The 25,200-nt window shown below is 51.9% G+C and overlaps 3 protein-coding genes across 13 annotated transcripts in view; 1 reads left to right on the top strand and 2 right to left on the bottom strand.

The window, feature by feature from the left end:
- PHF20 (PHD finger protein 20) overlaps nucleotides 1-11,966 on the top strand; it is a 67,755-nt gene extending 55,789 nt beyond the window's left edge. For 8 of the 9 annotated variants that reach the window (XM_021417062.1, XM_021417066.1, XM_021417065.1 and 5 more), the window contains 4 exons: nucleotides 1,861-2,056; nucleotides 4,409-4,808; nucleotides 6,269-6,452; nucleotides 9,419-11,966. In XM_021417062.1, the coding sequence (XP_021272737.1) occupies nucleotides 1,861-2,056; nucleotides 4,409-4,808; nucleotides 6,269-6,452; nucleotides 9,419-9,561 (923 nt within the window). In that variant the 3' untranslated portion in view covers nucleotides 9,562-11,966. The other variant, XM_021417067.1, reaches the window with a different exon arrangement.
- SLA2 (Src like adaptor 2) lies at nucleotides 11,706-16,041 on the bottom strand. Of its 2 annotated transcripts, XM_021417070.1 has the most exons (8): nucleotides 15,914-16,041; nucleotides 15,281-15,427; nucleotides 15,103-15,202; nucleotides 14,915-15,001; nucleotides 14,523-14,626; nucleotides 13,601-13,750; nucleotides 13,378-13,504; nucleotides 11,706-13,303 (listed from the first exon to the last, which is right to left on the bottom strand). In XM_021417070.1, exons 2-8 carry the CDS (start codon nucleotides 15,366-15,368, stop codon nucleotides 13,144-13,146), a joined length of 816 nt encoding a protein of 271 aa, XP_021272745.1. In that variant the 5' UTR covers nucleotides 15,369-15,427; nucleotides 15,914-16,041; the 3' UTR covers nucleotides 11,706-13,143. The 2 variants fall into 2 exon arrangements, with proteins under 2 accessions (XP_021272745.1, XP_021272746.1); XM_021417071.1 differs by lacking the exon at nucleotides 14,915-15,001.
- NDRG3 (NDRG family member 3) overlaps nucleotides 18,299-25,200 on the bottom strand; it is a 47,896-nt gene continuing 40,994 nt past the window's right edge. For both annotated transcript variants that reach the window (XM_021417069.1, XM_021417068.1), the window contains exons 12-16: nucleotides 24,295-24,346; nucleotides 22,915-22,962; nucleotides 22,207-22,242; nucleotides 22,063-22,114; nucleotides 18,299-19,841 (exon numbers count right to left, since the gene is read on the bottom strand). In XM_021417069.1, the coding sequence (XP_021272744.1) occupies nucleotides 19,663-19,841; nucleotides 22,063-22,114; nucleotides 22,207-22,242; nucleotides 22,915-22,962; nucleotides 24,295-24,346 (367 nt within the window). In that variant the 3' untranslated portion in view covers nucleotides 18,299-19,662. The remainder of the gene's footprint in view (nucleotides 19,842-22,062; nucleotides 22,115-22,206; nucleotides 22,243-22,914; nucleotides 22,963-24,294; nucleotides 24,347-25,200) is intronic.

Here is a 25,200-nt window from a genome sequence, read left to right as displayed (position 1 = left end):
TCTGGACAGCAGTGCCAGGGCCTCGCCACCCTCTGAGTAAAGAATTTCCTCTTCACTTTTAACTTAAATCTCTGCTCTTTTAGTTTAAAGCCACCCCCCTTTTGTCCTATCACTATCAGACTGTGTAAACAGGAGGGAGACTGACTTTGTATAAGCTCCCCTCAAGTGCTGGAAGGCCGCACTGAGGTCTCCCCAGAGCCCTCTCTTGTCCAGGTGGAACACCCCCATCTCCCTCAGCCTGTCAGCAGAGGTGCTTCAGCCATCTGAGCATCTTCTTGGCCTCCTCTGGACCCGCTCCAGCAGTTCCACATCTTTCTTGTGTTGGGGGCCCCACGGCTGGACACAGCACTGCAGGTGGGGCCTCACACGGGCAGAGCAGAGGGGGACAATCCCCTCCCTACCTGCTGCTCCCCTCAGTTGATGCAGCCCAGGCTGCAGTTGGCTTTCGGGGCTGCAAGTGCACACTGCTGCCTTGTGTCTAGCTTTTCGTCCACCTCCATGCTGTTTAGATAACCGTGAAGTTTTAAAACTCAGGGGTTGATTCTTTTTGGCTGAACAGCATTTGCAGCTGGGAGCTTTCCTAACACAAAAATAAACGTGAGACTTCTGCTGGAAAATGAGGCCTTTTGGAGGTGTTGCCTCAAAGTATTCCATACTGTCCTGTGTTGCTCAGTGGCTGTGTGCTCACAAGCATGCTCTTCGGATTTGCCTTTGAGGCAGAGATCTGGTGGTGAATTTAGGTTTCCTTTATGTCCATGGATCTATATATCGATCATGATATGGAAGCCATTTTGTTGCTATTTTTAATTACCTTCCAAAAGAGATGTAAACAGCTATGAGTAGTTTCTCAGTAGAGCATCCAGAGAGTTTTTTGTTTCACTGTGCCCCAGGTAACAGCCCAGCCAGTGATGCTTCCCAGTGGGTAGGTAGTGCAATCCCTTGGTTTCATCCTGCTGCCTACTAACTTTACTTTTTCAACTAACCCCTGACTGCTACCATTTTCTAATGAACGTTAACCCGCTTGTACCGGAGACTTCTATGCATATGGGTCTGAGCCTGTGCTCCAGTAACATCTCTGGCTTTGTAGCTGCTCTGACTGGGCTGTGTCTGGGGCAGTGCATGGGGTGTTCTGAGGACATCTGCTGCAGCAACACAGTGTGGAGGTGGGGGTGGATTGGGCTCTTGTTGGTTTTCTTTGTTTTCATTTTTTATTATTTCTTGTAGTTTTGCAAGCTTATCAAATTTTACTCTTCTGCTAATACCTTTTTTGTTCTCCTTCTTCAATTTCTTTTACAGATGCATTTACCATTTAACAATTTCATTTCAGCTGTTGTTAATATTCTGACCTCTTAAGCTGGAATTAACATTATTAATAGTTTAATATGGGCAAATTCTTCATCAGCACATCAGTGATTCCTTTAAAATTTACATTTGAGTGACCGTGTTAATAAGTGCATGAAACGCGTATAGAAAGAGTGGTTGTCTCTCGGGGCATTTCTGTCTGCAGAGCTGTATCCAGGCTAGCTTTAGTTATAATCATGGTTACCAGAAGGTGTGATACTCTGCTACAGTCACGCATTTCTCTGGGCATCAGCTGCACTTGCTGATGTGAGAATTGGGGTTTCAATGCCCCTGGCTTTTACAGCTGGGCTGAGATTTTCTTGACCAAGGTACCATCTCGCTTCCCACTTGCAAGTTCTTCATGTCTCCAAAGTTTTGTCTGCTATCATAAGATCGTTAGTAGTGTTATTGATAAGAGCTAGTAAGCTGTTGCAAGACAAATAACTGGAGTTACTACCAGTAATGTTAACATGCCATAGTTAATGTTGCATTTTAACACCCTCATTACTGTTGCTTTAGGTCAGAGGTCCAGCTTAAAGTACTGGTATGAGAAGGAGTGGTTAAGTAATGGCCACATGCATGGCTTAGCGTTCTTGGAAGAAAATTACTCCCACCAGAATGCCAAGAAGATAGTAGCCACTCATCAGCTTCTTGGCGATGTGCAGAGAGTGATAGAAGTACTGCATGGACTGCAGCTGAAGATGAGCATATTAAAGTAAGCAGTATTTAAGTATCAGTTGACATGTTCTCAGCATGAATTAGATTTCAAGTAGTAGAAAAATAACAAGAAATTTGGACTTAATTTTGTGTTTCTCTGCAGATATTTGTCATTGTAGTTTGAATTGTTAATGTTGTCTTGGAAAAGTGTGGTGGGGAGTGTAAACTGACTGTGAAGAAAAGCTGGGAAGATATGAAGAAAACTAACAGCAGCTTCTCCTAAAGCACCTAAATAGAGCAGCAGCGATTAGAGCATCGGTGTATAACCATGGTGATATTCTTACAACGTTTGCCTGCTCTATCCAGAAATTTTAAATCTTAGCTTTCTTAGTAGAAATAATCTCTCTCTTTTTTTTTAGCATAATTGGTTGCTGTGTAGAGGAAGAACAGTTGGACCTTCAACAACCTGTAGTAGCTCAATTCTGTGCAAACATGGTACACTAGAAACAAAAGAAAAAAACAGCACTAATGTTTTCCATAATCCCTGTAGAAATCAATACCTTTCTGTTTAAGGTCACCCTTGGTTCTGATGACTGAGAATTTTTTTCTAATCCTCATCCAGCAGTTTCAAATTGGTTGAATAACATTTATAATTTATTCATTGATAATTTGCACAACAGCAACTGTTTGGAAAATGAAGCTTTGAGTGTTTCCAGCTCTCTTTTAGTCTTTTTTTCCCCTTAAATTTATCTGTGGTGTTGCAGTGGTGGCAGTGGCAGTGTTTGGAATGCTCAAAGCAAGAAGGTGCCAATTGTAACACAAGATCTTGCTTTTCCACAGAGGTGTCCTTAAGTCAGATCTGAAAGTACCTTTTTCTTGGGGGTGACTGGAACATAAACATCCTAAGACCAGTCCTTAAGCCTTTCCTTCTTAAATAACAACACTTTAGACTGATTTTCAGTTGTCAGTTGACATTTGTCTAGTTTTACGGTCCGGAGCACTGGACAGGTATGTGATGGTTGTTACAGGCTTCATTCATTTTTTCTCTGCCGCCCTGCAGTTGTTATGATGGCCTGGTTCCCTTAAAGATGGTGTGTTCCTTGTTGAAGACTGCTGCCCCATTTTTTTGATCATTGCGTAAATCAAAGTGGGTTTTAAAAAAAAGTTACTGAATTAGAAGAATGGTTGTATTGCTGCTGCAGATCTGCGATCTGGGAGAGAAATGATCTCACAGTCACAAGGGTGTTGCTCGGTATTTCAAGGAGGTCCCATGGGATCACAGGCGATGTGCCAGGTTTGGTGCAGGGGGAGGGAGCACCAGCCCTCAGAAGGCAGGAGTCAGAAGGGTGCTCAGGCATCCAGCATGGGAGTGTCCTCACTTGTGGAGCTGCCTTGTCATGTCCTAGCACTAAGGAAGTCTTGCGCAAAGGGTCCCTTGCTGCTTTGCTCAGCGAAGAACTCCTTTAGGTGTAGAATGTCTGGAGCTGGAGCAGAAAGCTCTGGTGAGTGAGCACTTGGCTTTGCCTTTTCTGGAAGTGCGTTCAGGATACCTCACCAAGGCTGTGACAACAAATGAATTTTGTTTGTTATATCCCTGTAGTAATTGGATAGCTGTAATTGTCCCTGATGCTGAAATAAAAAACTTTCAAGAGAGATTCCATATTAGTCATTTTGAAAGCAAGGAAAATCAGAATTTTAATAAAGGGCGGCTGGTGGGGACTGTGACGTGTTGGCGTAGCAGGCAGTACTTCTCCCAGTAATCCCAAGGGGGCTTAAAGGGAAGTTAGGTGTAAAGGAAATAATGAAGTACTACTACACTACTCCAAGTCTGCAACTGTTGTTATTAGAGGGTAATATAAAATCAGTGGATTCAATTCTCAAGCTTATTTGGGGGGAACGGCAGGCAAAAATCTGAAAGTGAGTGGTTGGAGGGCTTTACTGGTATAGAAATACACTTTATATTAGTGAATATATTTTAGTTCCAGTGTACTTGACCTACCTGTTTAAAATACTACTAAAAGTGTCCCCATGAAAATGGGTTAATGCTGTTAACGAATTATAAATAATGAGGCAAATCCCCACCCTTGAGGGCAGCAGCATTGGTGAAATTTTATATTCACACCTTTGCAGTGTATCTTCATTTTTTCCTTAATGCCAACGCTTGGCTCGTGTGCCATGTTAGAGACATGAGAATAATGAACCTAACAGAGCACTGTAGGATAATGCATGTTGGAGGTCAGGGAAATTACATTATTTCAGCATATTTTGGTGTTTTCATTGATACTGATGGCTAAAGTGTGTAATAATGCAAATGTTCTTGCTTGCTTTCTTTACATGGTAATACAGCATACTTAGTCATTTTAAGTTTGAATTTGGTGGATGTTTGACTACTTCTTTCATGTTTGAACAGAAGTAAAGAACATCCTGACCTAAAGCTCTGGTGTCATCCGTGGAAGCACATTACAGTGGATGAAAAAATCCATACAAAACACATCATTCACATCGAAGAAAACTGCTGCAGAGAGGAGATGGCGAGTTATAGAACTTGGAATGGGACAGCTGAGAAACCCTCAGCCATTCCTTCTGTGGAGGAATCTTACATCACAAGCGAACACTGTTACCAGAAACCTCGGGCCTACTACCCTGCTATAGAGCAGAGGTTGGTGGTGGAAACGAGAGGTTCAGCCATGGATGACGGCGTAAATAGAATAAGGGAAAATGGGGATGACGTCCTGTCGGAGAGGCTCGGTTGGAATCTGGACCGAGAAATATGTAAAATGGAAAATGAATCCAAACACAATTACTCCAAGGTATTTATATTAAAACAACCCTCTCTGCAGAGGGAATGTGTTTGCCTGGCGAAGTGCAAAACTCATTAGCCCTTTTAATGGTATTTAATTTATTTGTGTTTATTTTTTCCTGTCCTAATGTTAAATTTAGGTTGCCGGTGCATGTTTAAATAATAGACACGATCACCTTCACCATTTCATCCCAAAGGTCAACTTTAGGGTTTTAAATCATCTGTACAGTGTGCAATGTGCACTGTGGTCTGCCAGCACTTTGTTGCTCTTTACTTGTCTGGTTTAAGTAGTACAGATAAACACTAGGGAGAGAGCAGGGCAAGCACGTATGATACTCTCAAATACACTGCTATTCCAGCTTTTGGTTGTTATCAGCTTGTTCCCGCATTGCTTTTAATAGTTACATTAATTAAATTGATTCCACATTCTTCAGGCAACATGTAAATAAGTAACCTGAACTAATGGTTAAGAGTAGTCCTCACCGAGTAGTTCAGTTTTTTCCTACTGAAGCACTCTAGTTTTTTCCTCTTAATGATTGGTTCTCAATTTCAGCTCCATCAGTCTGGCAAACTTGCAGCAGAGGCCTCTCTTTCTACATTGCAGTGTGCAGATCAGCTTCTGTTAGGTGGTGTCAAGTCATGAAATACAAACTGACAAATGTTGGAAAGCCTCAGGGAGCTACTGACCTCCCTTTTTTCTGGATGAGAATGCTGTTTAGCTTTTATTTCATGCAAAAGAACACATAAATTATGTTCTTTCTGATTTCTCTGTCGAATCCATTGAGATGGCTTTTCATTCCCCAGAAAGGCATGTGTTTCAGTGTTTTAATCTCTTAGGAGTCTTTCTCTAAATCCTGTCATGTTTCTGAAAAATGGTGGAAGAAAGTATGGGAAGTACAATCTGCTGGCACAGTGCAGTTAAGTTTTATAAGTCTTCTAGATGCTTTGATTAAACTTATAGTAGAATTGAGATTAGATTCCTTCAGGATGAGCCACTCCTCAGTGTGGCACAGCTTGCTCTTTGGTTGGTTACTGTTGTGTTTAAAGGAAAATTTGTAATGTTCTCCTGGATGCACAGATTAAGTGCAGTACCTTCCAGCTGGAGGTTTGTGGGGAGTGAGCTGTGGGTAAAATTTACAGGTCAGTGTTATCTTCCCAGAATAAGGTGCTGGAGAAGCTGCAGAGGCGAGCTCTTGGCAAAATAACTATGAAAACAACGTTGCTTTTGAAACTCTTCCTTCTTCTCTAATCCTCTGTTCTATTAGATTTTTTTTATTTTAGGGGTCTGTTACTGATCTGTATTTAGGTGCTTTTGCCCAAACTGCCTTCACATTTGTGTACTATCTCTTCCCTGTTGCCTGCTAGCCTAAGATTTGCTAAGCCATTAGCTTGGGTCACTGTGGGGATAAACAGTCTGCCTCACCATTTCTACATCACTGTTACAAATATTGACATCTGTATTTCTGCTAGGTAAGAGAGCCTGCGTCTAAGAAAGCTTCTGCGGAGGAAGCTATTGAAATGAAACTGCTGGAAAAGGACAAAGAAGGAGTTGTGAACTCACAGCTGCAGTGGCAGCTTAATCTTTTAGCTCACGTGGAATCTCTGCAGGATGAAGTCATACACAGAATGGATTTCATTGAGAAGGAGCTAGATGGTAGGTAGCATTTTTCTGTTTCAAAAAATAACTGCATATTGTCCTACTGAAGTAATACTGCTGTTCAAAACATGCTGGCTTCCATTTTACTTCTGCAGACCTACAGAGTGATCAGCATGAAGCAGTAGGATGTACTGCATTTAGTAATAGAGAGCAGGCATGCTCCTGGTGCTTGGAGGGTTTTAAAACAAAATTGAAGATCAAATTAATACCATGAAGGATTTAATTCACATAAAAAAGTCCTGACTGCATCATCTCTCTGAATACTTGCATCAGATGATGCAGTGCAACACCTTTCTTATCTTCTTGTTGTTTGTTGTCATTTTCCATAGCGCTTCTGTGTTTCTGAGCTTCGCTGTTCTTTGGGACTTCTGGCTGTTTCAGCCTCTTCTATACAGCCTCTTCACTGCACAAGGCTCTTATCTTTTTTTGGATCTCTTCAAAATTCTTTACTTAAGTGTCACTAGAGATTTGGCTAGTTACAGAGAACTGCCCTTCAGGTATTAACTTAAGCAAGCCAGAATAATCATTTTGCTTGCTGGCTGTCTGACTGTCCTTCTCTTGTAGTTGTTCAGCCCCTCAGTACCTTACTGAACTGAAGAAATCTTTTGGGTAACGAAGATCAGGCCTATAATTACACTTTCATAAATGAAGGTACTTGAGTTCAGAAGAGTTGGGCTTCTTGTATCTGCTGCTAGGCTGTAGGGCCGCTTGGTGCTGCTACTCTGACCAGGAATTTCCTTGCCCGAGGGCTGGATGTGTTGCTGGTTGGGCAGTGCCCACCAGTTCTGTGGCAGACTTTGCCCTTGCATGAATCTAGCCTGTGATCTTGTTAGTGGCAGCGCCTGCTGCGTGTTCTCTTGACAGGCATGTCTTGTCTTCCACCTGGCCAAGGAAATGAGCAGGCATTTGTTTCCCTCTGTGATGCTGCTCCATCTTCTGAGACATAGTTCGATGTAACTGCCTCTCTGATGGTTGCAGTACCTCATGGCATGAGTTCTCAATATGTCAGGTTCTTGTTTCCCGCTGAGAAGCTTAGAGCAGGAATGACGTCTGCTGTTTATGCTTTGAGATTTCATCCTCATTTTCCTTTATTCAGTTCATGGAATCATAGAATGGTTTGGGTTGGAAGGGCCCTTGCAGCCCCCCAGCCCTACCCCGCTGTGGGGCTGGCAGCCTCCCACCAGATCAAGCTGCCATGGCCCCATGCAGCCAGGCTTGGGCAGCTCCAGGCCTTTGGAATTGCAGCATGCATGAGTCCAGCCCCATAGGCTTGTACATGTTGAATCTGATGAGGCAGTCTTGAACTTGCTCTTCTCATGTAATAGGAGGGATTTTGCTGCTTCAGCCCCCTCCTAGAGTTTCAGAGACGCAAGAGGTGTGGGAATTCTGACTGCCAGGGAAGACTGAGGCAAAGAACTCAGAGTGCCTCAGCGTTCTCCTGGTTTACTGTAGCTGGTTCTCCCTTCTCTTTTACTGGGGGGTGGCAGTAGGGGGGATACGCTGTCTTTGGCCTTTCTCTTCTGACCAGTGTACCATCTTGCTGTTTTTCACATCCCTTACCAAGTGCAGTTCCATCTGTGCCTTGGCTTTCCTCATCCTATCTCTGCACATCTGGACAGCAACCCTGTGCTCTGCCCAGCACACACCCCTGCTTCCACTGTCTGTGATTTCTTTCTTAGCCCTCGCTTTGAGCAGCACGTCCCTGCTCAGCCATGCTGGTTTCCTGCTTCCTCTGTCTGATTCCTTACACTGGGGAATGGAGAGCTCTTGTGCTCTCAGGCAGGCATCCTTAAGAGATGCCAGCTCTGCTCTGTCCGTCTGTCCCTGAGGACAGCTTCCCAGGGGATCTCATCCAATAATTCTTTAAACAGCTGGAAGCTGGATCTTCTGAAGTTCAGGGCCCTGTCTTTACTTTTTGCCACACCCATATTCCTTGAGATCTTGAACTCCGCTATGCCATGGTCGCTGCAGCCCAGACCAACTCCAGTCTGAGCCCCTCTAATGATTTCTTCTGCATTGGCGAGCACCTGATCTAGTAGTGCTTCAGTGCTGGTTGGTCTGTGCAATACTCCAGGAGTCTCCTGGGTTGCTTGCAGTGTGCTGTGCTGCTTTTCAGCAGAGGCACCAGGTGGTTGAAGTCTCTCATTGGGATGAGAGACTGCGAAAGTGTGATGGCTTTTGTAGCTGGAGCAAGAAGGCCTCATCCACAGGCTCTGTCTGATCGGGTACCCGTAGTAAACCCAGCCACCAGAACCTTTGTTCAGGTCCATGGTTTTTAACCCACAGACTCTTCACCGGAGCATGGCTGTTCCTCAGAGGCAGCTCTCTGCAGCCTGTCCACCTCATAGCATAGAGGGCAGCTCCGTCACCCCTCCTGCCCTGCCTTTCTCTTCTGTAAACCTTTAGCCCTTGGTCTTCGCGCTCCAGTTGTGCGGTTTGTCCCACTGCGTTCCTGTGATGGCAGTTAGGTCGAAGTTTTCTAATTGTGCCATGGCTTCCAACCCCTCCTGCCCTGGGTGCCCTGTCATTTCAGAACCCCCTTGCACACCACGTCCCCTGCTTCCCTGCAGAAGGTGCCTGCGCTGGAGCTGATTGCCTCAGAGATTGCCAATGCTTTGTATTACCAGTCTGTTCTTTTAAAATCCGATCTTGAGGCATTCCAATAGTACCATCTTCCTAGCACCACGTGCTGGTGTATCTAGTCCTGAGTTTTCCTTCTCTGCTTTCTCTTGGGAACATCTGTTTTTTTCCTTTAAAATTTCCCTTAAATGTGAATTGTCACTTTGTACCAAAAGCTTTTCTAACGATGGATAGGAGGAGCCTCGCTTCCTGCTCTCTCTCAGGCAGCGCGTTCCATCTTAGCCTACCTTTCTCAAGACTCACGAACAACGTAAAGCACTTGTTCTGTGGCTCAGAGCGCTCTATCTGGGAACTGACAGAGCTCCCGTTTGTTTCCTTGGCAGTGCTGGAGAGCTGGCTGGATTACACGGGGGAGCTGGAGCCGCCAGAACCGCTCGCTCGCCTCCCGCAGCTCAAGCACTGCATAAAGCAGCTGATAACGGACCTCGGCAAAGTGCAGCAGATCGCGCTCTGCTGCTCAACGTGAGACTGGAGAATGCTGGGGACTGTTACCAAGCGCGAAGTTGGAGCATCTGGCGTGAACAGCTCTGTGTATTTAAGTGAAATTAGCATGCTGGTTGCATGTGATGCAGATTGACTTCAGGGATTTGTGAAGAAGCGCCGTTCGAAGAACAGCCAAAAGGTTATTTTATCATAATTTGGGGTTTACTGGGCAATTGTAACAATATGGAAGAGGTTAATACTGTTGTCTTCAAAGGTTGGGTGTCGGTTGATTAAATTATACCTAAATTTTCACTCCTTACAAGTTGCTCATTGAGGCGGTAGACTTCATCATTAAATTGACTAAAATTGTGCCACTGAAGAACAGAGTTCTAAGAGCCAAAAATGTTCAGTTGACAGAGGTTGTAAATAACTTTGCATAGTTTCAGTGACTTGTGTCATGTTTTACTCCTTCTGGTTTATGCGTAATAGCACACGGTATTTAATCATTAGGAAATGTTATAACAGTTTTCAGACCTAGACAGTATGAACGTCCAGCTGTAAACTATCGGCTGTGACATGGAGGGCTGCAAGTAACAGCGGCCCAGCCCCGCTCCTGTCACGGCGAGTGGCGCAGCAGGAGCTCAGGGTGGATCGCGCTTCCTTCCAGGACGAATGCTGGTTGTCAGTACTGACCCTGTCGCCCACGTGGCGCTGGGGCAGGGCTCCGTGCCGTGGGGCGGTGCCACCAGCAGCTCTGCAGCGGGACGAGCGCTGCCGCGGGCGTCGTGTGCTCTTCTCCCATTTGTTGGTAATTGCCATTCCGGTTCTATCTTGAAACGTAGGCTTTTTTCAACGCTCGGAACGTGTTCATTGTAAAGACTTGCTATGAATGTGTGGTTTTGGGAATCAGTTTATTTTCTATTTGTGTAAATAAAGCCTCGAGATCTATGCATGAGGTACTGTCCTGACAGGCAGCGAGTGGGTTATTAACGGTGTACGTTGACGAGTTCCCTTTTATACCTTGTTTTAATTTCCTGGTTTTATTACTTCGTGAGGGCGAGGTGAAGGTGCCTGAATTCAGCTGTGCTGTGCAGCCCTCCTTGCAGCGGCGCTGTGCTGGAGCGCGGTTCATCGTCGCGCTGTCGGCAGCGGCCGCGCCTTCGCTTTCCTTCCCTAACGCAGCTGGGGTCACCATAGGAAGTGGTGAAGGTGTTTTTCCACGGAGAGGGCGTCCTGAGGGAGCTGAGGGTGGGCTTGGCACGTGGCGCTGGTAGGAAGGCCGGAGCCGTACCGTGAGCCTGTCCTGCTCGTTTGCTGCGAACAGTGATGGTTTACTATATAAACTCCTACAATAGCTTGGGTATTTTTAACTTAACGTTGTCTACACGCGGAATGTTTTAATCAGTTCCTGCAGAAGATGAAGTAATAGGGCTTCTCTAGGTAGTCACTACAGCTTTGTGCAAAGAGTCGTTTCAGGGAATAATTAGTCTCTCCGTTTCATAATACGAATTGGTATATAATGAGTACAACGTACGTACAGCAGGAAAGTGAACTTCCTGTAACTCAGAATAAAGATTACGTGGTATTGAGGTCCCACTTCACCCTCTGAAGGTGACCGCGGCGTTGCACCGTGTCTCGCTCCTGCTGGTGACCCCCAGCTCCCAGCCTGTAGGGCGGGCAGCGGGCCCAGTCCGGCAGCACAGCGCCGGCAGGAGGGCTCCGGGTGGCTGCGAGGGCGTGGGGCTGTCAGGGCAGGAGGGCCGGGAAGGGGAGCCCTGGCTGAAACCTGCAGCAGGCGTTCCCATGAGGTCTGCTGGGATGGGCATCGCTGCGGCCCCACGGCTGTGTGTGGGGGCCCGGGGCGTGGGAGCAGTTCCTGAGCTGACCGTTCTCCTTGGAGGCGAGCTTCTTCCCAGCAGCTGCTTCTTGTGGATTCATTTTAAGGTTTGGCTTCACCAGTTAGTTTGTGCTCAGGGCAGTACTTAGGAGATGGGAGAGAGGACTGTTCTGATGGGGAGTGGGGCGACCGATCCTGGAGGCTGGTTTTCCTGTAGCGGAGCTAGGGAAGAAGCCCTTGCAGGTAAAGACTGAAAGTATTTATTTAAACTAGACTAGCATTTCTCATGTTCGGGAAAGGTTCTTTATTGTGCTTTGGATTCATTTTGTCCCTGTTTCTGTGAGTTTCCACATTGTTATTTCGTAGCCTGGGCCAGCCGCTTGGTCTAGCATGTCACTTTTTTGTTCTTCAAATCACTGGTAAGTGAATGCAGCGTGGAGCCTTGATGAAATGAGCAAACATTGCACTGTGGATACACATTCGTCTTTGTTTATGCACTATTAGAACTGAGGGCGCTGTATATAGAATTTTGCTTTGGAGCAATATTTGCAAAACTTGAAAACTTCTGTATCTTGGTGTTTGGAAAAAATAAATAGGTTTTTGTTGGTTAAGTATTAGTGAAGTCTCTTTCAATTAACGATTCAATAAAATAACTTTGGACTTGTGTCTGTGGTCAAAACCACTCAAATCTCATCGCGTCTGGAGAACCTGACGCTGCTGTACGAGTGACGAGCAGTGCCATAACACAGCCCCTCCTGAAAAGTTCCCTTTAGGTATTTAAAACCTGGTGGGGTGGGTGGGGTTAAAACCTCTCACCGCGGCAGCAGAAGGGGGGGAGGGGGGGAGCTGAGCAGGACCTTGGGGCAGCCCCCACCCATGGCTGCACCTGGGGAACCGAGAGAGTGCGCTGGGGGGCCAGAGCCCGGCAGCAAGACGTAAAAACGGAGAGAGTCGAGCAGGGCCAGGGCAGGAAATGGGTCGGGTGCTGCTGCTGCGAGCTCAGAAAGGGAAGAGCGGAGGTTTCCAGGCTCTGTGCTGCTGCTGTGCGCTGGGCTGTGAGGGGCTGCTGCCGGCTGTGGCACTGTCCCGATCTGTTTACACTGCTGCTGGGGGCTGGACGTGATGCTGCTGAGCTGTCCCTGCTCCTGCCCAGTTCTCGAGTTGGGTCTGTCCTCCCGTAGAACTTTGGTTACACCAAAGGCTGCCCGAGCTGCGGGGCTGCTCCGTGTGCCCCAGCACGGTGGTGCGTGTAGTTACCACCCTTATAAAGGACGTGCCCTTAATTAAGACATTACAAGCAGCTGTTGCTGTGTGTCCTGGAAGATCCTGTTTAATGGATGAGTTAAAGCTTTAAACCCATCTCTATGGGGTGAGGTAAGGGCAGCTTCCTGCCGCTGCTGCAGGGCAGGGATGCTCCTTCAGGCCAAGGGGGCTCTGGGGGCCCAGGCTTTGTCCCGCACGGAGCCCGATGTGCACAGGACCTGGAGCTGTGGGGCTGTGCCTCTGCCCAGGCTCAGCCTGCAGCTCTGGGCCCTGCTCCAGCTCTTGCAGCAACTGTACCGCTGCCAGGCAGCACGGCTACTGCCGTGCCCTCACTGCAGCGCCATGGCCTCTGCCTTCTGAGCATTGCTCAGGGCCCAGCAGCCCACAGTGGGGAGTGCTGGGGCTGGGAGGGGGGCCCTGATGTGTCCTGAGGCGGTGGGTGTGGGTGCTGGAGGGGCTGTGGGCCCCGGCTGTGAGCAGGCCCGGGTGCCCATCCTGGGGGCTGTGGCTGGGGGGGCCGTGCTCTCAGCTGCTCTTTGCTCCCTTCCCTGTGGGCCCCATCTCTGGGACCGAGCCATCCGTCAGCAGCAGGTAGGAGCTGATGGCTTCCCGCAGGCCCAGGCTGATGGGGGAGTCTTCCTCCTCCTCCCCTGATGGTGGCACGGCCTCTGAGAGCAGGACGGAGCTGCGGGGCAGACGGGGTGGTCAGCGAGCAACGCCTGGCCCCAGGGGGACCACGGTCCCCACAGCCATCCCCACCTGTCAATCTTGTCCCAGTTGATCGTTCGCTTCTTCACCACGGCGGGCCGGACCGGGGCTGGTACTGCCTTTGCCACCTCCATGGTGCAGGGTTCCCTGAGGGTGCAGCACAGACCCTCCCCGCACTCTGCGTGGGGGACAGCAGTGTCAGCGTGGTGCTGCACCCAACCCGCGGGCACCCATGGCCAGCGCTGGCCCCGGGCTGACCTCTGGTGCTCCTTACCGCTGTAGTGGTCCACGAGGTCGTGCAGGCTGGGGAAGGTGAGGCGGGGTGAGATGTAGAGCCAGCCGTTCTCCAGGCGGTGGATGCGGTAGTGTGTGACCGCATCCCACGAGGCGAGCTCAGCGCGCCGCACCGACAGTGAGAAGCCGCCTGCAGGGACGTGGGGTGCGGTGGGGTGAGCTGCCTGAGGCCCCGCTCGGCCTCCAGCTCTGACAGCCTCACTTTTATCAGTGGGAGCACCCCCACAGCTGCCGGCAGCCCGGTGCCAGCCCCGTGCCATCGACATCCCACCTCGGGGACACAGGAGTCCCAGGATGGGCACCGACAGGTTTTCCCTGCCCAAAGCTGCTGCAGCACCAGGATGACAGCGATGACAGCGCAGCATGGCGGAGCTGCCAGGAGAAGGGCCCAGTCCCGGGGGTACCCAGCGGGGGCCCCTCATGGTTGCTGTGGGGCTCTGTGCCATGAGCAGGGCCCGTTTCGTCTCTGAGGCTGAGCCTCTCCACTTAACCAGCAGCTGCAGGAAGCCGTTTTGTTGGTTCGTTGAGGCCCCTCGGTGGAGGAAGAGGCTCAGCACGGAGCAGAGCAGCGGCAGCAGGAAGCGGCTGCGGGGGGCACCCCAGTGCCACCAGGTGTGGTGGTGGAGCAGCCCCATTCTGGGCCTGGCCCTTCGCACGCAGCGTGGAGGGGCAGGGAAATTCCTGACACAGAGGAGGGGGCGTGGGGATGGGCCCTGGCAGCACCGTGCACGAGTTCTGGGGGATTCTCAGGGTCTTAGCTCTGCCCTGAATGCAATGGCACCGCTGGATGCTGCTGCCCTGTCCTGTCCCACGCCATCCCACGGGTCCTGCCTCCTGCGCCCGCTCCCACTCACCCTGCAGCTGCCTGTCCCAAACCCCCAGGGTTGTGGGGCCGCGCTCACCTCTCCGGGTCTGGCTCTCTCGGATCAGGAAGGCTCCGCTGTGGTTGCCCGGCTGCAGCAGCAGCTCCTCCGCTTTCTCCCGGCTGACGCCCTCGTACAGCCACCTGCACGGCAGCGGGTGGTGGTGGCAGGGCTGCGGCACCTCCTGTCCCGGGGGATGGGGACAGGGGCCGGCAGGTGGCCCTGCAGAAACGCCTGTGGGCCGTGTGGCACCGGGCCCCAGGCGTGGGGGAGAGGGGTGGGGACACTGTTGGCACATCCCTGAGCTCAGCTCCAATGCCAGCAGTGTGCCTGGAGGCCCCGGTACAGCGGCCGGGTTTTGGCCTCGGGACAGTCCACGAGTTTGGGGTGTCCCAGCTCTGTCCCCTATGCCCCCCTGGGCTGGCACCCACCTGTGCCGCACTTTGGCCACGCAGCTGCTGGGGACGAGGCACTCCTTGCCGGACGCCTGGGATGCCACCAGCCACCACTCCCCATCCCTGCGGGGAAGGGGGACGCGATGTCCTGCGGCGGGGGGGGGAGGGGATCCCCACGGCCACGGGGACGGGTGCCAGCAGCGCCCGCTCGGTGTGGGACTTACTCAGAGAGGACGCGGAGCTGCTCGCCCATCCTCAGCACAGCGGCTGCCCCCGCGCCGGAGGGGAAGTCACACAGGGCCAGAGCCAGGAATCCGCCCGGGGCTGCGGGGAACAGCGCGGGGCTCAGAGCCCGGGAGGGCCACGTGGGCGGGGGGACGCCGCCGGAGGCCGAGCACTCACCCGCCTGTGCGGGCAGCGGGGACGGCGCGGGGATGGAGGCCAACGGTGCGGCGCCGAGCGACTTCTCCCGGCTGGGCAGGCTCCCCATCCCTCGCCGCACTGCGGGGTCAGCGCGCAGCCCCGGTCACCGCCTGCGGGCCCCACCGGCTGGAAGGGAAGGACGGTCCGTGGCAGAAGGCAGAGGGGACCCACAGCCACGCGCCCCACGGTGCCCACATCGGGCTCAGGGCTGAGGGCTGAGGGCTGCGGGCTCCCATCCCAGAGCGGCGCATCCCCGGCACAGCGGCTCCGAGCCAGGCGGGGCACGCGGAGCCCCGGGCCGGGGCTGAGCTCCCCTGGGAGCCCTTCGAGGAAACGGCCTCGGCCCCGGGACGGCCCCAGGGGGACGGGCAGCTCACGGCCCCGCGCGGGGCTGCGCTCAGCGCTCAGCGCTGCCTCCTCACCCCGTCCTGGAATCCGCCGGGACGTGGGGCACCCGGAGCCGCCAGCGGGCCGTGAGCCCCCCCCTCCGTCTGCAGCACTACACGCGGGCTCCCCGCCCCTGGCGAGGCACGGCCGAAGCTGCGCGTGACCCGACCCCGCGGGCTGAGCCCCCGGTTCCCGCTGTCACCCACCAGGGGCCACCCCACCCACCTGCCGCTCACCGCCGCCATCGCACCGCGTTCCTCAGGGCCGGGCAGGCACCGAGCGTCCCGGGGTCCTTCGCCGCGGTGGGTTTGGGCGCGGGGCCGCTCCCGGCCGCGCACCGCCGCGGTGCGAGGCGACAGGGCCGGGCGCTGCCGAGGCACCTGCGGGCTGCGGCGCTTCCTGTGCCGCGTGCAGCGCAGCGCGGTTCTCCTTTTCGCTCGGCACCGCCGCGCAGCGCAGACCGTGGGGCGGCCTCGGCGCCGGGCGCGGGGCGCGGGACAGCCCCGGGGTGTGCGGGTGTGCGGGAGGGGCCGGCAGCTGCCGCCGGGGACACCGGGGACGCAGCCGTCCGGGCCCAGGGCCGCGCGGTGCCGCCGGGGCTCTGTGAGCAGGAGCGGCTGCAACGCTTCGCCGTAGCGCAGACAGCGCCCGCAGACCCAGCAGCGCCCGCAGCCCCGGCGCCGCTCCCTGCCCCCGGCCGCGCTGCTGCGCTCACATCCTGCCGCTGCCTGCGCTGCTCTGACGGTTTCTGGTCAATCGCAAACCACCGTGTCCGTGTGAAGTGCGCACGGAAAAAGAACGGCACATATACGAAAGCAGCCGCCGCTCGGCCTCGCGCCGGCGGAAGGGTTCGGGATTTGGGGTTTGGGCCGCTCGGCTCCGCTCGGTCAGCGCTGGTGCAGCCCCGGCAGCAGCACACGGGGCCGAGCTGAGGGCTGAGCCGGTGCGGCAGCTGCTGCTGAAGCAGCGCGTGGCCCCTCTGGGTCCTGTGACAAAGAGGGAGGAGGAGGCAGAGCGGGACCCACGGGTCAGCCCCGGTGCAGCACGAGCCGCGACCCGGGATCGCTTTGGAGGCTCAGGTCCAGCAGAGGGGAAGGGCTCGGCACAAAGCACGCAGCCACCCAGCTCTGTCACTTGCTTCAGGAGTTAAGATAACAGATGTGTTGGGGGGAAGAAGCCTCTGTGGTCACTCCAACTTCCTCCTTGAAGCCATCGCCAGTGTCACTGCTCTGCCTCGAAAGCCTCCAGGGACGGGCATCCTTCCCCACCTCACTGGTTGGGGCTGCAGCACTCTCAGAGCTGAACAAGGAAAGCGCCCACTGCTGAGATGGAGCCTGCCAAGGCACCATCCACCCTGCGGAGAGCTCAGCTCCACCGCCTCCCAGCTGCCCCCAGCAAGGAGCACGCTGCAGCAGCACCCAGCAGCGCAGGGCGAGGCAGCACGGGCTGAGTTCCACCACCCAGCCCTGCGGAACCTCCGGCAGAGCCGAGCTCAGCGAGGCCGACCCTGCGCTGCTGCAGGGCACGCGGCACTCCGGCCAGAGCCGTGCTGCAAAGCAAACCTCGCTGGTGCCCTTGAACCGCCACGGCAACAGAACTCCCTTCTTCCTCATCTCTTTCAAATTGCCAAAACCTCATGTTTGCTCTCCTGGGCTCCTGGCCCACCAGCAGCGTGCTGCCCAGCACGCACCTGCCCCGCGGCGGGGTTATTTCCTCTAACTCATTTCATTGCCACTTCAGTGTTGTGTTTGCGTTCCTTTTGCTCTGTCTCTGTATTTTCATAAAGGAACTTGGGGAGGAATCACTTGTACGTGCCGCTGCCCTCGGTGCAGCCGGCAGTGACACCCTGCTGCACACAACTCTTCTGAACACACTCAGCACTTGCAATTAGCAGTCATTAATTAATTTCACCCGGCACCCAAGGGCTCAGCCTGCCATATGCTCCTGCCCTCCCCAGACCTGACCTTACGCTGACCCTGCCGGCCGGTTCTTCCCATTTCCCACCTTTCAGTTTGCATTTCTGAAAACATTTCATTTCAGCGGGAGTTCCCCAGGTATGAACCGGAGCCCACCCCCGGCCAGGACCGCAGCGCCAGGACTAACCCGCGACCAACAGCTTCACCACTTCTCAGCCCCAGACACTTTCCGTGAGCACAAGCTGACTGTCATCTTGAGAGCAGAAACTGGATCTGAGAGGCAGAAGATGAATGGCTGTTAAGCAGCGGCCGCTCAGCGCTGCTCCGTTCGCACCCGGCTGGACACGCGCATCGTTACAGAGCGAGCAGAGCTTACACTGCGCTCCGCAGCAGCCTCTGCTTTGTCCTGGCAGCAGAACTGCTGCTCAGCAGGGCTCACATCTCCTGGTACTTGCTGCCTTTGGAGGCAACTCTTGGTGGCAAACCATTGGCTGGAAGCTCAGTCAGAGCTGGAAGTTCCTTTCTGCACTCAGGCACAAGCCCACAGTGATGCCCCCAGACAGCTCCTGCCCGAGGACTCCCCCAGAAGGTTGCCCTTCCAGGGAAGGGCTTTGCCTCTCACAGGGAAGGCCACAAGTGGCAGAGCCGGCTGCAGCGCAGGGCCTGCCAAGAGAAACTACATGAGCACACAGGGTAACAACGAAATCATTTATAGCTTTATTTAATAACTGGTACAAAGTCCCCCTCAGGCAGAGCCTCCCGGTCCCATTCCCTACCTGAAATGGAGCAGAACATGAGCGTGACCCTCGGAGCAGCTGGCTCCCAGTGAGCCAGGACTGCTCAGCTGGTAAGTACGGATGTTTTGCTCGTCTGTCAAGACCTGCAGTATCCTGACCGCTCATCCCTTTTCTCTCCTTAACAGCCAGACCCTGGCACACAGCAGGCATTTTCTTCCTGCTCTCTGTGACCCAGACAGACATAAAAAGGCATCAGGATTGTGAATTCCACAAAGACAATAAACAGTACCTGCACAAAGGCATTCACTGCTCAACTGCTGGCCTGAGTCACATGAACACGGCCCACAGCAGTCACTGACATTCACTGCTGTTCCTGAGGCTCAGCGAAGTCCCTGTGCAGACACCCTGCCTGAGGATGGCAGCACTGAGGGGCAGAATCGGCAGTGCGGGAGATCTGGGGATCTCTGGATGGCAAGGAGCACTGCTGCCCATTTCACAACCTACTTGATGCTAAAGATTCCCCCTGTGCCAGGGCAGAACAGCAACTACGTGTTAACTGCACTCAGCTCCCCTGCAGGAGGGGCAGGCGGCTCAGTGGGGGCAGCCTGGAAGCCAGAGCTGCTGCAGTTTAATCCCTTGTATTCTGATGAATAGTGCACCTCGGTTAGTGTACATTCACTTGCTAATTGCTTTGCCCTTTCATGAGGCTCAGCTAAGAAATCACTCTGCTCCTTCTTAACAGACATAAAGAGACGAGACCACAACAGTATTTCTGACTGTTGGTTTTCCCACAGCTGCTTGGCATGCCACGAGTCCTGGGAACACAAAGACCTCCTGGTGGGCTCCGCGCTGCAGGCACAACTCTGCCTCCAGTGCCTTGAGCGTCACATCATCGTGGTCTTGCTTTCCCGTGTCCCACAGATGGCATTCCAACTGCACCACAAGGGTCCTTTAGCAGAAGCACAACTAGAAAGCAATTCTAAAACCTCACAAAGCCACAGAAATTATATATAAATGAACAGGGGAGACAATGGCTGTCATCTGAATTGATATACAGCACAGACAGGAGATGGTATCAGCATGTACAGTAATGTGATTTACTACGACTGCAGAATGTTAAACGGGCTGTAAAGAGGCTCTGATACCAAGGGCATACAGAAAGGACCAAAGTAATGCCAAATACAGACTACTAAGGAGGTGGGAGCTCAGATGGGCATGCACAAGTTAGAACAGTTAATGCCACATTGTATGAAATGCTATATTCTGAGTGGGTTCAGTGGGGGCGAGTGGAATTGTCTGAATCCAGAAGAGGGACTCCTGCTTAACAGGAGACTTCCATGGTTTGAGGTGCATCCTGGAGATCAATTCCATCTGGGGTTCCAGCACTGCCTTCACCATGGTTGCTGGCATGAGACCGGCTGCGGACGCTCTCCCCAGAGCCCACACTAGATGAGGAGTGAGTACGTGAGCGCATCAGCCTGGTCATACTAGCTGCCGGCACTGCAAGAGAGAACAAGAGCAGGACTTAGAAAAGCAGGAAGTTCACAGGCTCAGAGCAAATACCATGGTCACCCAAGAATGTGTTGCTGGGTAAGCACAGAAAGAGCTATACCCTCAAGAAGAAAACTCACTCTTCACTGCCAAAATTAAGTCTTTGCACGTCTAAAGCAAGATGTTTAAGGCCCAATTTCAAAAGGTCCAAGGTGAGCAAATGCCAGAAGTGTAACTGATCATTTGCAGGTGCAGTCACGGTGAGTGTGTGCAAACCAAGGCAGCTGTTGTACAAGTGACCTTTTGAAAGTCAGTCTTGTCACTCTAGAAAACCACAGAACTGAAATCATGCAACAATCAACAAAATACAAATGAAAGGTGAAAAACCATAGCAAACACGTTGTACAATGGGTCAGCCTAGCCCAGAGCAGGCCAGCAGGACATGCTGAGACGGAGCAATGCACCCGAAGAATCATTCAACTCAGTACACAGACTTGGGCCAAGGCAGATGCACAGTTGAAGGTACCTGACTCAGTGCTTAGGTGGCTGAGCTGCACATAAGGGACTGGAAACAACACGAGACAAGGAAAGGGATGAATACAGGAAAGAGCCAATTAGTTGCAGAGCGTGACTACCAGCTGCGCTGCTCCTGGGATCCCCAGCTGCTTTCCCTTCCACTCCCAGCTCACACACTATGCTGTAAGCTCCCGTTATTTCAGAAAACAGCTGCTAATGAGCATCCTGGGGAGATGCAACTCAAAAACCTACCTGGCCCAAGCTCTCCAATTATGCTAGCTGGAAGCTGCAATGTACTTGGTGACCTCACCTCCCCACTGTTGAACACACAACTGCTCAATAGAGACAAAATTTTCCTGAGGTGGGGAAACTGCAGTATACCCTGCAGCTCTGAATACTGAACAGAAATTCTCGTCTTTCCTTGAGTTGATATCATCAGATGCCAACTACAAGCAAGGCTTTACTTTCCACCTGCAGTGTCAGCATGGGTAGGTCCAACTGTTTCAACCACCGTGCAGAAGAAACACTAAAAGCTGTTGAAGAGTTGGTCTGTGCAGCTCTAGAGGTGACAAGCTGCTGAGCTATTGCTCTGCTCTGACGGTAGGACCTGCTGGCCCACACTCAGCACTCCCATGCAGTCTTGCCAACCAAAGCTGGTGAAACAGCCCTGGGACTAGCTACAAATTCCAGAAGTACGAAATGACCACTCATCCTTCCCCTGTGCTACACATCCTGTTGGCAAGAGATCTGACTCCCAAAGTCCTGATGACATCCCCACTCTGATGACAGCAGTTGCTGACTCTACTAGCACTAGGAGCACAGGAGACTTGAACATGGAAATGTTCTCAGGCTTGTGAGATTAACGGACCCTTCTCACACTGCACCTTCCCCTAAAGGGTCAGGCTCTTCTGGACAGGCTCGGAGAACAAGACTGTCCCAGTACGCTCATGCCAGCTATCCACAGCACTAAACAAAAGGACAGCTCTCTTTGAGCCCTGACACCCATGAGCTGGCGAAGAATCTCTGGCCACATGGAGGCCATTAGGAGTATCACAGTGCCCATGCTCAGTGGTTATTCAGCCACGGGAACTGACCATCCTGTAACTCCAGGTTTTGAAGGTCTACCATCAACAAAAGGGACCTGCTAGCCCTGGCCCCTGGCAGACAAGGCAGAGCTGTGCCAAGGGGCCTGCAATGGAGACAGATTTACTGCACCAAGAAGCTCTTCTCCTGAAGTCCTCAGTCTCTGGAGTACTGAGGGCAAGTGAGGTCTCAGCCTGACACACTCACGACACGATGTCTCTATCTCCACACACACGCAGGAGCCACAGGGCAGAACTCTCAAGTACCCATCACAAGCATGAGGCTGTGCTAACTCTTTCCCCTTTGGAGAAGGTGGCACAGAAGATTTCTGAAGATTTACTGTCCTTGCAAGCACACTTCCCTTAGCTGTGACAAACATGGATTTACAACATTTTATCAACACCAGTAACCAACCAAAAAGGGCGGTGTGGGTTAAACACACGTCAGGGAACAACACTGGTTTGCTAACTCATTAGCACCCAATTGATTTTCCAGCATGGATGGATGTCCTGGCAACCACACTAGCTTATGAGTGCGGACACAGATGCCAATGGGCTCAGATGGACCAGAAAGGCTGAGTTCCCCTCACAATAAACCTGCTCCAAGCCAGAAAATTGTGTTTGCCACTTACTGTAGCCCATTCCCTGCACAAAGTACTTGAAGGCTTCAGTCAGCTTGCCAGGCTGTGGAAACAGAAAGCGTGGCATTAGTGTGAGCAGAGCAAGGGGCTTTGTACAAATCAAATCCCATGGAAAAGCTGGGAGGTGTTTCTCACCTGAACCACCTGGGGCAGTCCCCCGCAGTCAGCCATCTGCAAGGGGAAACAAAAGGAGGCTGAGTCTTCGTCCCACCCCAGGAGGTCAACTGCAGGCCTGGGCCAGCAATGCCCACCCCATCAGGCTGCACTGTGACACTAGCCACTTTTTTTTATCATTTCTTCTTTAAAGCCAAAGCAAGACCCGGTGGTATGTCTTCTGGGGGCTTGCTGCTGAAGAAACCCAGCATCCTGGATGCCGCTCTAACGAGCAACCTCAGCCCATATTCCAGAAGCCCAGGAGTAACCCAGCATCTGCCCAGCTCCTCCTGCCGCTCTTCCCACATCTGGTGCATTACAATTCTATACACACTGCACACTGGGGAACCATAGGTGAAGATGAGGTGGACTGGTAGAAAGCTACAAAAAGGGGTGATGTTCCTGGCACTGAGCAGGGTCGAGGCAGGACACCTCTGCTAATTCTCACTAGATCTCATTAGATCACTTCTCAGGTGAAGATAACAGAGAGCTGGCCATAAAGCAAGGAACCCCTGATGACAAACTCTTCTCCTGAGTCTGCCTCCACACAGGAGAAGGACACAGCTCTAAGTGATTGTCCAGAAACCTCCTAAAGCTAAATGCATGGAAGGCAATCACCTAAGTGGAGCTGACTCTGCAAAAAAAACCCATGTCTTGTGCAGGCTGGAATGATTCTGGCCTAGCACTCACCTTCAGAAGGGTAGATTTGGTTGGGTCAAGACGTGAATTGCATTCAACCTGAAATAAAAGGAGGAAAGAGGTACATGATATAACACAGAAAACTCGATGAGTCAGATGAAAAATGTGGGGCAGATGTACCACCAGAGGTAACAACTTTCTTCAGCAGTGGGAGCCAGGGCCAGAAAGGACTGACCAAGAAAGCAGATAGCAAGTAGGAAAGGAACAATGAATGGCAATGCAGGGAGGAAAGGCAGGTCTTCTAATCCAAGTGGACCTTGTGGCAACAGAACATCACTGTTGTGAGAGACAGGGATGTGAATTAATAGGAATGCATCCCCAAAACCCGATTCCCCTATGCTCTGACAGCAAGACTGGGAGAGAAACAGACTTCTGTACTGTGCAGCATGGAGGGAGATCACAATTCCCCAGCCAGGCAAGGAGGCCACGGCCACCTCTTCTCTGTAGTCCTGCTGTAAACAGCAAATAGGTGGTACCTCTAGGAAAAGCAGCCCTAGAGCAGGAGATCCAGAAGACCCTATCCCCTCTTCCAGCTGCAGCTGGGAGGCAATGAGAATCCTCAGGGATATTATCCCAGCAAAGTCAAAACTTTGAGAACTCTCTGATTTCTGTACATTCCAGACTGGTGAAAAGGCAGGAGGCCATGACTGGAGAAAGCTCTGCAGCAGTTCCCCATGCACAGCTCTCAGGTCTGAGCTACTGCTTTAGAAAATTCCTACATTCTTCCAAGTTCCTTAAGGAAACTTCTCTTGTCCGTAGGCCCCTGGCCTCCCTAAGGTCACCTGCTGAAGGGCACTACAACCCCCCAGCACTGGGCCATGCCACATTAGTAATTGCGCTGGGAGGGAAGTGGTTATTGGTGTCTGCAGATAACAACAGGAAGGAGAAGCTACAGGCTGTTAGTTTCCCTGTGACACGGTGTTCTTGCAGAGCTCTATGTTACTCTCTACAACAGAGTCACACAGCTTCTTTCTAAACCTCACGTAGCCTCAGTACAACAGCAAGAGAACAGCAATTCATGAATTGAAAACTGAACTCCAGGCAGCACCCTGGCAGATCTCAGGGAAAGGCACAAGTTCCTGAAAGGGGTATGTAATACTTGCTAAGCAAGACACATGGGGCACAAGGACTCAGATCCTGCCCCCTTCAAACCAGAGCTACCCTGCAGGGCTGTCAGGTCTCCCCAGCCTCAGCTCTCCCACCAATGGCTGACAATTCTCAACAGCTGGGAGGGCAAACAAAGAGCTTTGGACAAAGAGAGAGTTTTTGTGGCCAGTTCTGGGCAAGGTGGAAGCACTGCTGGGTAAGACTGGTTTGCTAAGTGTTCTCTGGGTTTAATGTTGTGCGAGGAAAGTGTTCATGTGTACGTACCACTGCTTCCACGGCAGGAGAGTTGTCACCAACCACTAACAAGGCAGGGCACCTGGCAAAACCCAAAACAGAATACTGTTACCTACATTGCTTCTGAGGGTTTTCTGAGAAGGCTGAGGTCTGCGTACCAACAGCCTTGTGCAATGTTAACAATGCTAAGCAAAATCCCTGTGTGTCAACACATCACGGCATTTTGTTTTCACCAAAACCTCCTCCATGGCTTGCACACCCACTCCACGCACACCAACTATCACTGCTGCTGCACGTGTCTTAGAAGATGGCCTGAGGGCTGGCAGGAACACCCTCCCAGACAGCAGAGGGAGTGTGCTCTCTGGAATGAATCCCTGAAAGCTAGCAATTTAAGAATATCTGCATCAAGAGAGTTTAATGTCTCTGAGGCTGGCTACTGGTCAGCACCGTATTTCGGTTCAGATTTATGAAAGAAACATAAAAGATGCTGGCAAATCTGTGATTTCACATTCATTTTTGATACATGCTGTAATTCTAGAAGAGGAGTTAACATTCAACATGTAAAACATACACAGGAGGCCACTGATCAAGTGGCTGCAAATTTATATGTATATTATTCATTTACAGATGAGGAAGGATTGGGTTAGAGACCCCAATGGACCAGATGGCAAAACTTATACTAGAGAGTATCAGACCTCAGATCCAGTAGAGTACCTCCAAGAGCTGGAAGTCTGAGGGCCTATAAGCCAGTCTATAAGCAAAGAGACCACAGCTTTCACAGGAAATGAGTCTGCAGATCCCTGTGAGTCACTTCAGTGGGCAGTGCTCTGTGGTGTACAGCTGCCTGCACGACAGAGCAGGGACCAAGCAGGGAAATCCACCTCTTTTAGGTTAACCACGATCTAGAGCGTTTGGCTGTGGATGCCTAAAACATCT

Source organism: Numida meleagris, chromosome 19 (assembly GCF_002078875.1).
Source record: "Numida meleagris isolate 19003 breed g44 Domestic line chromosome 19, NumMel1.0, whole genome shotgun sequence".
Taxonomy (NCBI): domain Eukaryota; kingdom Metazoa; phylum Chordata; class Aves; order Galliformes; family Numididae; genus Numida; species Numida meleagris.
The sequence above is the reverse complement of the archived record's forward strand: the minus strand, read 5'-3'. Positions and strand labels throughout refer to the sequence as shown.

What these genes read in the sequence shown, in the direction of transcription:
- SLA2 (XM_021417070.1), bottom strand. Translation starts at nt 15,368, where the DNA reads ATGGGGAGCCTGCCCAGCCGGGAGAAGTCGCTCGGCGCCGCACCGTTG. An exon ending in CAGCTCCGCGTCCTCTCTGA is followed by an intron (nt 15,002 to 15,102) that starts GTAAGTCCCACA and finishes CCTTCCCCGCAG; the next exon opens with GGATGGGGAGTGGTGGCTGG. An exon ending in GTGGCCAAAGTGCGGCACAG is followed by an intron (nt 14,627 to 14,914) that starts GTGGGTGCCAGC and finishes GCTGCCGTGCAG; the next exon opens with GTGGCTGTACGAGGGCGTCA.